General features: G+C 39.3%; 1 protein-coding gene across 1 annotated transcript in view; it reads left to right on the forward strand.

The window, feature by feature from the left end:
• The window catches only part of XPNPEP3 (X-prolyl aminopeptidase 3), a 58,621-nt gene that overhangs the window by 28,588 nt on the left and 17,725 nt on the right, over positions 1–12,308 (forward strand). The window contains exon 5 of the mRNA XM_036864810.1: positions 11,472–11,534. Within this exon, the coding sequence (XP_036720705.1) occupies positions 11,472–11,534 (63 nt within the window). The remainder of the gene's footprint in view (positions 1–11,471; positions 11,535–12,308) is intronic.

A 12,308-nucleotide genomic window follows, 5' to 3' on the forward strand; every position in this document is an offset into this window, starting at 1 on the left:
GTACTGTTCCAAGAAGGAGGATTCTTATTAACAATTTGAGCTTCGGTAGGGGCCAGTGGTCTATGTCATTGTCCAGTGCATCTGCCTGGCCTGAGTTCCTCCATGTCCACTCATTTCATGGACCTTTGTTGACATTTCAGGAGATCAAATTAGGCCATCAACTAGTTGATTCCATTCACCTTCAAACCCTGGCATAGGGTTTCTTTGGTGAGCATCAACATGGCCTACTTTGTTTTACCCTCAGAGTTTCCGTAGAGATTTATATAGAGTGGTGGCCCACATGTGGGAATCTTATTCAGTTATTTATGGCCAATTGTTAGACCAATTGCAAGTGCATTGGAGTCAGTATCTACCCAAATAGTGAGGCTTTTATTTGTGTCCAGTTCTTCTTTCATGGCTAGGAATACAGCATGTAATTCAGCTCAGTGGACCAACTTGTTCTTTGATAAGGATTTTACCTTCTGCTGGACTCAATATCTGCTTTCCATACAGAATTGCCTTTAGTTCTGAACTACCATCTGTGAACCAGACCAATTGCCTGGCATTCTTGGGCAGTTGGTCAAAAGGAAGGATCTGAGGAAAAAAGGCTCATAAAGATGATGAGTCTGTCCCATGGATCCCTGGTAACATACTCCATGTAGTGCATTTCCATTTCATGATGGAACTCCTTTGGGCATTGCCCTTCTTGTTGGAATGCTTTCTGGCATGAAATAATACTGTAAATGTATATTGGAAACCATTCTACATGAATGCAGGTTGTTGTAGGTTCTCACTGGTGATTGATAATGAGGAAAATGCATTAACCAGATCAATACAGGATACCAGTCTCCTTTAGCTTGTTGTATCAGTTGAATAGTGTGGAGTGTATTGGGGACAGCTGAGTCTGTGCCTACTGTTAGTGACCTGGTTCATTAGCCTTCCTTATTGGCCACTGGGCTAGTACAGTGAATTTATGGACACTAATGTACCTGCATATGACATTTCTTTATTCAGGGCAGTACTGCCTTCCAGGTATCCAATAATGTTTCCAGTTTTCTAGTTGAGTTGGCTTAGGTTAATTCTAAAGGCTCCCGCGTTACATGTCCAGTGAGTACTGGATGAAGGGAAGATCCATGTTTTTCTTTTCTTCATATTACCCAGTAGGGGGAGGATTTTCCATTCAAACATTATAGCCATATCAGTTATACATTCAGGTAAGGGAGATACACAGTATATGCTGTTTTATCATATATTCCAACTTTTAACCAGACCTTAATTTTTTTTTTTAAGTCTTTATTGAATTTGTTACAGTATCACTTCTGTTTTATGTTTTGGTTTTTTGGCCACGAGGCATGTGGGATCTTAGTTCCCCGACCAGGTGTCGAACCCACACCCCCTGCATTGGAAGGCGAAGTCTTAACCACTGGACCGCCAGGGAAGTCCCCAGACCTTCATTTTTATTCCTTTCACAGTAGCATCCCCTTACCCCCTGAATTAATTCTGTCATCCCTAAGGGGCTTATTTTCAGCCCTAAGCAGTACTGCACACTGTGCTCCTGTATCCAGTAGACCTAAAAGAATTTCTTCTCAACCTCCAGTCATTGACTTACACATTTGTAAAAGGTCTTGGGTCCCCTGCCAGGAATTGGGTCAAGAGACCTTGGCCTTCATATCAATCTTCTTCTTCCATTACCGCCTTAATATTGAAAGCCAGTATTTCGGTATCTGATGATAGTGACTCATTGGAATCTTTCTCTTTCTAAAATTCCTCTAAATCAGATTAATTGAGTGTATCTTCCTTGAGATTTTTATATCCTGAGGAGTTTGAGGACAAGCGGTTGCAGGTTCTCCACCTTACTGTAAAATTATCATTGTTTGGCACTCTGTCATTTTCTTCCTTTTCATAGCATTTTTAATTAGCCATATAAAAATGAATTTTGCTCCCTTATTTTCTTTCCATTTGCTACTTTTTATTATGAAATACATATTACCATTTTAAGTGTACAATTCAGTGGTATTAAGTATATTCACATTGTTTTGCAACCATTACCATTATCTATTTCCAGAACTCTTTAATCATCCCAAACAGAAACTCTGTAACCTTTAAACAATAACTCCCAATTTCCCCTCGCCCCAGCCCCGATAACCTCTAATCTACTATGAATTTGCCTATTCTAAGTAAGAATAGGCAAATATTCTTCTTATATAAGTAGAATCATGCAATATTTCCCCTTTTCTGTCTGACTTGTTTAATTTAGCAGAACGTCTTCAAGATTTATCTGTGTCATACATATATCAGAGCTTCATTTCTTTTTGTGACTGAATAATATTCCATTGTATGTATAGCCTGTATCTGTATTTTATTTATCCATTTATCTGTTTATGAGTACTTGGGTTGTTTCTACCTTTTGCCCATTGTGAATAGTGCTGCTATGAGCATTGATGAACAAGTATCTGTTTGAGTCCTTGCATTAAATTCTCTTGGATATATGCATCAGAGTGGGATTGCTGGATCATATGGTAATTCTATGTTTAACTTTTTGAGGAACCATGTGGCTTCACCATTTTACATTTCTGCCAGCAATATACGAGGGTTCCAATTTCTCTACATCCTCACCAACACTTGTTTTTAGGTTTTTGGGGGTTTTGTTTGTTTGTTTGTTTTGATAATAGCCATCCTAATGGATGTGAAATGTTATCTCATTTTGGTTTTGATTTGCATTTTCCTAGTCACTCATGGTATTGGACATCTTTTTGTGTGCTTATTGGATCTTAGTATATCTTCTTTGGAGAGATGTCTGTTCAGTTCTTTTGCCCTTTTTGTAATTGGGCTGTTTGTCTTTTTGTTTTTGAGTTGTAAGAGTTCTTTACGTAGTATTCTGAATACTATGTAAAGCATCAGATATATGGCTTGCAAATATCTTCTCCCAGTCTGTAGGTTGTCTTTTCACTCTCTTGATAATGCCCTTTGACACACAACAGTTTTTAATTTTGATCAAGTCCAATTTATCTAGTTTTCTTTTTTTGCCTATTTTGTTGTCATATCTAAAAATCCATTGCCAAATTCAAAGCTATAAAGATTCAGCCCTATATTTTCTTCTAAGAGTTTTCTTTAGTTTAAGCTCATAAGGTTAGTTCTTTCATCCATTGTGAGTTAATTTTTGTATGTGTTTCTTAGCAGAAACAGAGAGGTGAATCTTCATGACCTTGGATTTAGTAGTGGAGTCCTAGATATGACACCAAAAGCACTAGCAACAACAGCAAAATAGATAAATTGGGCTTCATCAAAATTAAAAACTTAAAAAAAAAATTAAAACCTTTTGTGCATCAAAGAATATTATCAAGAGAGTGAAAAGACAACTTTGGAATGGGAGAAAATATTTGCAAATCCTATATCCGATAAAGATCTAGTATCCAGAATATGTAAAGAACTCTTAACAACTCAACAAAAAAAAGACAAGGGTTCAACTTCATCCCCTTGGTGTCCTCTTTCTTACTGATTTTATTTCTCTTGTAAAGTCCTAAACTCATTATTATCTTTTTATTATCCATATGAGGAAGTTGAGATAAAAAATCTGAAACTACCTGTTTACATCCTCCTGAGATCCAACAGCAAAGTCACATATGAAGCCCCTGGTGGTGAGCATCCTTTATCACAGTGTCTGTTATAAACTTAGTAAGGGGCATTCCATAAGGGTGCTCATTTCCTTCATCATACAGCCAGTGCAGTACTGCCTACATCCACAGCATTTCTGCAGCTTCAGTAGGCACCAACCATTTATAAGACAAGGGAGAATTAGGGCAATTGCCCATCTCTGGATATGTATGGTGGACCCCTCCCTTAATGCATTCTAGTAAGCTAGGGGTTTCTCTGTAGCTACAGTGAGCCCTAATTCCCCTCCACTCAACAGTGTTTAAAGCCAGAGACACTGCTCCTTGATCTAAAATTCTTAGGAACCATTTTTAGTTCATCAAGGTGTTGCATGTAAATCTGAAAAATGGCTCATTTCCTTCACCGAATAACCCCTTCCGTGATTTTTTTTTTGTCCCCCATCAAACAGTTTGCCCTACCTGAATTATCTTAGTTGTAGTGTGTATCACAAGCTTAGTTGGTTCATCAAAAATTACAGTGGCCCAGGTTCCTTTGGTTAGAGCTTTACCTGCCGCTCAAAGTGGGTGAAACTCATCTGAAGAGGATTCTGAACTTTCTCAGATCAATGCTGAAAGCCTCAACCGTATCACTGAGTTTTTAACAAGACCACTATCAGTTTGCAATTCCTTTCCAGTCCATTATGCTAGCTGCTAAAGTTCAGGTTCTGTCATTTTCAGATTCCACTGATTTCAAAGCCAATGCTACTTTAAACCAGTGGTGGCTTGGCAATCATCCAAGCTCATAGTATTTTTTTTCACCCTTTTTATCAGAATCATTCTTTTTCTTTCAAAATAATGCCTTTACCATATATTAAGAATAATTCAGATATGCTGGAACAACTGGATATCTACATGCAAAATAATGATCTTGGACCCCTACCTCATACCATATATAAAAATTAACTCAAAATAAATCAAAGACCTAACCTTAAAAGGTAAAACTATATAAAACTTAACAGAAACATAGGGTGAATCTTTATGACCTTGAATTTGGCAATGGATTTTTAGATATGAAATGAAAATAAGCAACAAAAGAAAAACAGATAAAGTGGACTTGATCAAAATTAAAAACTGTTGTGCGTCAAAGGACATTATCAAGAGAATAAAAAGACAGCCTACAGAGTGGGAGAAAATATTTTCAAGCCATAAATCTGATAATGGTCTGTATTCAGAATACTATGTAAAGAACTCTTGCAACTCAAAAACAAAAACACAAACAGCCCAATTACAAAATGGGCAAAAGAGTTGAATAGACATCTCTCCAAAGAAGGTATACAAATGAAAAGATGCTTAATATCATTAGCCCCTAAGGAAATGCAAATCAAAATCTAAATGAGATACCACTTCACACCCAATAAGATAGCTTATTAAAAAATAAACGAACAAACAAAATAACAAATGTAGGCGAGGATGTGGAAAAATTGGAACCTTTGCACCTTACCAGTGGGAATGTTCAGTCACTGTGGAAAATACTTGGGGGGTTCCTGAAAAAATTAAACAATTATCATATGATCTGACAGTTCTTCTCTTAGAGATATACCCAAAAGAATTAAAAACAGGTACTCAAACAAATACTTGTACACAAATGTTCATTGAGACACTATTCAGGATAGCCAAAAGGTGCAAACAACTCACATGTCCATCAATGGATGAATGGAATAACAAAATGTAGTATATTTATCAATACATACAGTGGAATACTATTCAGCCATAAAAAGGAATGACATACATTCCACAGCATTGATGAACCTTGAAACCATTATCCTAAGTGAAGCAAGCCAGACACAAAAGATCACATATTGTATGATTCCATTTATATGAAATATCCAGAATATGTAAATCCATAGAGACTAAAAGCAGATTGATGCTTGCCAGGGGCTAGGGTGAGGGGGATATGGAAAGTAACTGCTTACTGGGTACGGCATTTTCTTTTGGGGTGATGAAAATGTTTTTGAACTAGATAAAGGTGATGGCTACACAACATTGTGAACATAGTAAATGCCACTGAATTGTTCACTTTTATTGGTTAATTTTATGTAATGTGAATTTCATCTCAGGTTTAAAAAAAGAATGAATGAATTAGATGCCAACTGTACTAACAATGGCAGTTAAACAGGTCAGTTGTTAAAGAAGACTCAGTGACAGTGCTTACAAGTCTACAGTTAGTACAGAAGAAGGGTACAGTATAGCAACAGCATTAATGTAAGAATACCTGCCACACCCAATGGCTGTGTCACAGCCAGGTCCAGAGAAGCTGGGTGCAGACTTCTGTTGTCCTCCCTTAGGACCGGGCATGGTACATTTTCTCTGTGGCTCAGGAACCACAGATGCATGCATAGAACACCTTGGAACCAGGGAGCCCCAGATGGAATCTCAGCTAGGGATTTTTGGGTTTTGGTCACATTAGCATATTCCTGCTATGAAACAGCATAGCCCTTCAGAGGTCCCAGGGAGACCAAGTACAAACCATTAATCTCACTGTTATCAGTACTGACAAGCTGATAACAAAGTGCTTGGAAACTCTTCTCAACGCTGTTAACCAGCATATTTCAGACTTTGACCAGGATCAGTGCTGAGTGGGAACTTTAGCAAAACAGCTCAGGCTAATTCCAGACCTGCTGGAATTAACCTCACAGCAGAATAGCACACAGACATTTGAAGGCTGCTTTCCTGTGTTCTACCTTTGTCTTTCCAAAGTGAAGACTTGTTTTCCTTAATTATTCCTCATTTGTTATATTTTCCCTTATTTTGGTAACCCTCCTCTGTATGTGCTGTAGTTTGTCAGTGTCCTTCAAGGACAGTGTCCAGTGCTCTTGCCACGGCCAGACCAGCAAAGACTACTTATAGCTAATTATAAATGTGATAAGCATATGTCTTTGTCTTCCTGCAAATCACTGATTTTTTTAAAAATTATTTTCTTTTTTTAAAAAATAAATTTATTTATTTATTTATTTATTTATTTATTTATGGCTGTGTTGGGTCTTTGTTTCTGTGCGAGGGCTTTCTCTAGTTGCAGCAAGCGGGGGCCACTCTTCATCGCAGTGCGCGGGCCTTTCACTGTCGCGGCCTCTCTTGTTGCGGGGCACAGGCTCCAGACGCACAGGCTCAGTAGTTGTGGCTCACGGGCCTAGTTGCTCCGCGGCATGTGGGATCTTCCCAGACCAGGGCTCGAACCCGTGTCCCCTGCATTGGCAGGCAGATTCTCAGCCACTGCACCACCAGGGAAGCCCTAAATCACTGATTTTTAAAATAAGGAAGAAAAACTAAAACTAGATCTGTGGGATAATGTTAAGGGCTCCAGAGGAATTGATATCAGTCCAATGATCAGATGTCTTTGAATAAGGTGTAAAATCAGTTTTAAATCTACCTGGGAATATTCTGACCCACACTTCTGTCACTTGTCCACACATAGTTCTCCTGAGAGACTATTTTAAGTATTGTCCTAAAATTTAGAAGTATTAAGTCTGTGGTATTCCCTTTATCTACCAATTCAGTAATGACAACAGACAGGGAGATGGAATTTGGCCTTATTTTCTTTTTTTTTTTTTTTTAAGAAATCCAAAGAGGATTTTTTGATTTTTTTTTTAATTTTTATGTATTTATTTATTTTTTGGCTCATTGGGTCTTCGTTGCTGCGTGCGGGCTTTCTCTAGTTGCAGCGAGCGGGGGCTACTCTTCGTTGCGGTGCGCGGGCTTCTCATTGTGGTGGCTTCTCTTGTTGCAGAGCACAGGCTCTAGGCGCGTGGGCTTCAGTAGTTGTGGCTCGCGGGCTCTAGAGCACAGGCTCAGTAGTCGTGGTGCATGGGCTTAGATGCTCTGTAGCATGTGGGATCTTCCCGGACCAGGGATCGAACCCGTGTCCCCTGCATTGGCAGGCAGATTCTTAACCACTGCGCCACCAGGGAAGTCCTGGCCTTATTTTTCTTAATAAACAATTTCTAGCTGTCAGTGATTGTATTCCCTAAGTTTTCCCAATTCTAATCTAGAATGTTTCTGTAAGATTTTTGGATATTTGGGCAAAATAGTTTCCTTAAGAATAGTTATGCTAAGAAAAGCAAAAACAAAAACCCCAAAACAACAAAAAAGAATAGTTATGCTATATTTCTGTGGCTTAGCCCAAACAAAAATTTCCCTTCTTTTGGGGGTCAAGCCAAATATAATTTGTGCCTATGTGATACTAATCAGTTGGACTGTGTGGCACTCTGATTTGGTTTAAAATAAGTAAAGGACCTTGCCATTAGAGTTAAGTAATGTTTACAGACAGAGAATTGCTAGAATATTTGGGCAGAAGGAAAAGTGGGGTGGGAGTCAGACCTTCTCCAGGTCTGATCTCGCCTGTGGCTGAACGCATATCCTGCCTCCTGGACATCTCTCCCTGAATTTCCTGTAAGTATCTAAACTTGTGCTCTCCCTCCACCAAACCCGACTCTCCTCCTGTATTGTTTCTCATGGTTAATAATATCAATGTTTACCCAACAACCATAGATAGAAATATGGAAATTATCCAGATAATTGCTTCTCCCCAACCCTTATATCTAATTAACTAGTCCACAAGTGCCCTCCTAGGGAGGCAGAATAGTGTAGTAGAGAACAGACCTGGGTTTAAATACCAAGCTGTGTTATTTTGACCTATGCCTAGCACAGTGGGACACCTAGTATCCCTTTGCTGTCTACTTGCTTCCATTATTGCCTGAGTATAACTCTACCGTGGCAGAGTGATCTTTATAAATCTGATGTCCCTCTCCTACTTAAACAACAGGGTGGCTCCTTGTTGTTTTCAGGATTACATTTCAACATGCTCATGCAAGGCCTTTCATGGTGTGGCCCCTCCTACCTACCCTTCCAGCTTCATCTCTTCTCATTCCTCCGTATGTGCTTGACATATGTGCTGACATATGTGTTCCAGCATATGTGCTGGCCATCCTGAACTCTTTGAGATGGGCCATAGTCCTGTGTCATCCCTCTGCCCTGAGTGCCCTTCCCCTCCTTTCCAAATGGCACAGTCTCCTTATTCTAACATCACCCATGTGGGGACACACACACAAAACCTTTATGAAATCATTTGTGAAATGCTTCTTCTCTCCACTCTCCCTTCTCCATAAACTATACAGTATCTATTCGTGATGTACTCTGATTATGAGATGCACAGGGTGAAATGCAAAGAAAACCCATTTTACATTTTTAAAGAGTCAGAACACAAACATTTAAATAGCACCTAGTGGGACTTCCCTGGTGGCGTAGTAGTTAGGAATCCGCCTGCCAACGCAGGGGACACGGGTTTGATCCCTGGTCTGGGAAGATCCCACATGCCGCGGAGCAACTAAGCCCATGCGCCACAACTACTGAACCTGCGCTCTAAAGCCCACGAGCCACAACTACTGAGCCCATGTGCCACAACTACTGAGCTTGCACTCTAAAGCCCATGAGCCACAACTACTGAGCCCTCACGCTGCAACTACTGAAGCCTGCACACCTAGAGCCCGTGCTCCGCAACAAGAGAAGCCACCGCAATGAGAAGCCTGCGCACCGCAACAAAGAGTAGCCCCCGCTCGCCGCAACTAGAGAAAGCCTGCGCGCAGCAATGAAGACCCAGCGCAACCAGAAAATAAGTAAAATTTTAAAAAATAGTAAACACATAAATAAAACAAAGTTTAAAAAAAAAAATAGCACCTAGTGAGGTAAGAGAGTTAAGTGTTAGTTGGGAGTGTGGGCTACATTGTGACAAGACAACCTATTAAGTGGCAGTCATAAAGTTTGCCCCTTGGTCTTTACAGAATAGGTATCACACACATAGTGAGGATAGGTGGCATGAACCACATACCATATATACCTGGAATCATCTGTGAAGAAATGGATTCATAGGAAGCACACTGATTACAAAAAGAAGTAAAGCAAAATCAGGCATTTGACCACCTACGAAGCAAAAGGAAGTTTTCTATCTTGTTTAGTCTGCATAGCAGTGTAAAAGAACCATGAATTCAAAAATTCTCTGTACTATTCATTAACAGTTTGAAAGGAAATAAACAAAAAGACAAATCCGTCTTTTAAGTGTATGAGCCTCAAGACTTCCCTGGTGGGTCCAGTGGGTAAGACTCCGTGTTCCCACTGCAGGGGGCCCGGGTTAGATCCCTGGTCGGGGAACTAGATCCTGCATGCATGCCTCAACAAAGATCCCACGTGCCTCAACTAAGACCTAGCACAGCCAAAATAAATAAATAAAATAATAAATAAATATTTTTCTAAAAAAAAGTGTATGAGCCTCAGTAGAGCTACCACACTTTTCCTTTTTTCTGTTGTGTTTTTTATTTTCTTTCCTTTTGGCCACACCTCGTGGCTTTCGGGATGGGATCTTAGTTCCCCTGTCTCCAACCAGGGATTGAACCCATGCCCCCTGCAGTGGAAACTCGGAGTCCTAGCCACTGGACCACCTAATTAGTCCCTAACTAATTTTAATTGCTAATTCATTCAGCAGATATTTATTTTAAGTACCTCCTGTGGTGGCAGGCACTGCTTTAGGTTCTAAGGGTACAGTGGTGAGCAAAACAGACTGTCCCTGTGTCCCTATCCTCAGTCTACATACATTACTGAGGAGAGACAGTAAACAAATATATGATATATAGTCAGCTGGAATTAAATACTGTGAGGAAAAATGAAGCAATGGAGGGGGATAAAGTGTGATGGAAAATGCTAATTTAGATAGGGTGGTTAGGAAGGGCCTCTCTGAGGATGAGACATCTGAAGAAAGATCAGAATGAGAAAAGGCAGCAGGCCATGCAGATATTCCCATTACATCCCACTTGCTTTTCCTCTCTTGGGCTTTATGATGATGTTACCTTGTATTAAGAAGTGTTATTAAAAACATTTCTTCTTCAATTCATTACTTCATTTAACAACTTGAGAGAAATTCCTTTCTAGTTGTAGTATCATATAATCATATTCCTGTGCAACTGGTTTGTTTTTATCCCACAGACATTGGAAATTATATAACCAACAGAGTTTCCCTTTTCACATTGACTGCTAGAAAACTCAGAGATTAATTTGTGGCCTGTCCATATTAGCCATAGTAGTTGTGAAGGTCATTATGGTATGCCTCTTTTTGGTTTGGTTTTGTTTAGCTCCATTCCTCTCAAGCCTTCCTTTTTTTTAACTCTACCATGAATTCATGCTATCTTGTATTTTATGTATCCATGTAAGCTAATCAGAATCCTTTTTGGAACAAGGTACAGTGGTGAATTATAAACATGTATGTTTATAAAGGTAGAAAACATGACACATATAATGTGGCTATCACAGAGAATTACAGTACTTATACTGATAGTATAGGCCGGTGGTTCTCAACTGGGGGCAGTTCTGTGTCCCCCAGGGGACATTTGGCAACATCTGATTATCACAGTTGGGAAATGCTACTGTCATCCTACATTGAACAGGACAGCCCTCAAACAAAGAATAATCTAGCCCAAAATGTTGATAGTGCCAGGGTTGGGAAACCCTGCTGTAGACTGGACCAGTCAATCCACAATTTCATACATTCCAGGGCTGTAGAAGCATTTTGTAATGTAAATGTCAAATGTGTTTCCATGTAGCTTATTCTCATATACAATGTATATTCTAAGTGGGTAGGTTGGGTGCCCTTCCACTAAGTCTGTCATCAGTCAACTATTCCTGAAAGCAATATTTTCCTCTTTGGAAATCGGTATTATGATGCCCACAAAGCCATAACTTCAGGTTGACAAAGTTGGAGAGAAGTGTGCTTTTCGTTTGAGCTCCAGTATTTTGAACATTTGAATAAGCAGCGTAGTTAAAATGAGACTATGTTCTTTTCATTCTTCATTCTTTTTGCAGGCTTTCATAGAGACCATGTTTGCCAGTAAAGCCCCTGTAGAGGAAGGCTTTCTTTATGCTAAGGTGAGCATTAAATGGCTGGAAAAGTTTTGTTGGACGCAAATGTAATTTCATTGATTTGCATATGGCATCCAGTTGGCTTTCATGGAAGTGAGCAAGATATCAGTGGAGAGGATTTGGTTCTTAAATGTCAGTGGTAATTTATTAGATGAGTCTAAAATATGTAGATCTACAATTAGATGGAGAAAATTGCGAAGTAGAACAGGTAAAGAAGGAAAGACTCGCAAGTGTGAGTTAAGAAGAATAATACTGTTTAAGTAAATGTAAAGGCAAAGAATCTGAGGTAGTGTTGCAGATAGTAGCAGATATGAACCAGTCTCCAGCTCCATCCTAGGATATAATGAAATTAGTAGAATTTACCATTTGCCTAGCATCCTTTTTCACATTTCCAGAGCATGTAGGTCGGTAGCTATTTGAAAGGTTGAAATTGGTAATTTAGAGCTGTTGTTAAAAATGCAAGCCATATTTCAGTGTTGATCTAAATAAGAAAAAACAAATAGTAACATGTAAAGTATCTGACCGTTTCTCTGTACTCAGCCCAATCATAGGTTTTCGAGAAAAGAACAGATTTAATAATAGAGTTGAATAACAGTATTGGGGTGAGCATAAAAGAAATGGCCTGAAGTTACAGCATAAAAGTTTGGTTAAAAAGATGTGACGAATAGTTTTCCATTGTTAACTTAAGATAAGTACTTGAATGGAGGTATGAGCTGTTGAAGAGAGCCTGGGCTGGGGCTGCCCTGAGGAAATCTCAGTCAGACTTTCAGTTGTACTTTG

Source organism: Balaenoptera musculus, chromosome 10 (genome assembly GCF_009873245.2).
Source record: "Balaenoptera musculus isolate JJ_BM4_2016_0621 chromosome 10, mBalMus1.pri.v3, whole genome shotgun sequence".
NCBI classification, from domain to species: Eukaryota; Metazoa; Chordata; class Mammalia; order Artiodactyla; family Balaenopteridae; genus Balaenoptera; species Balaenoptera musculus.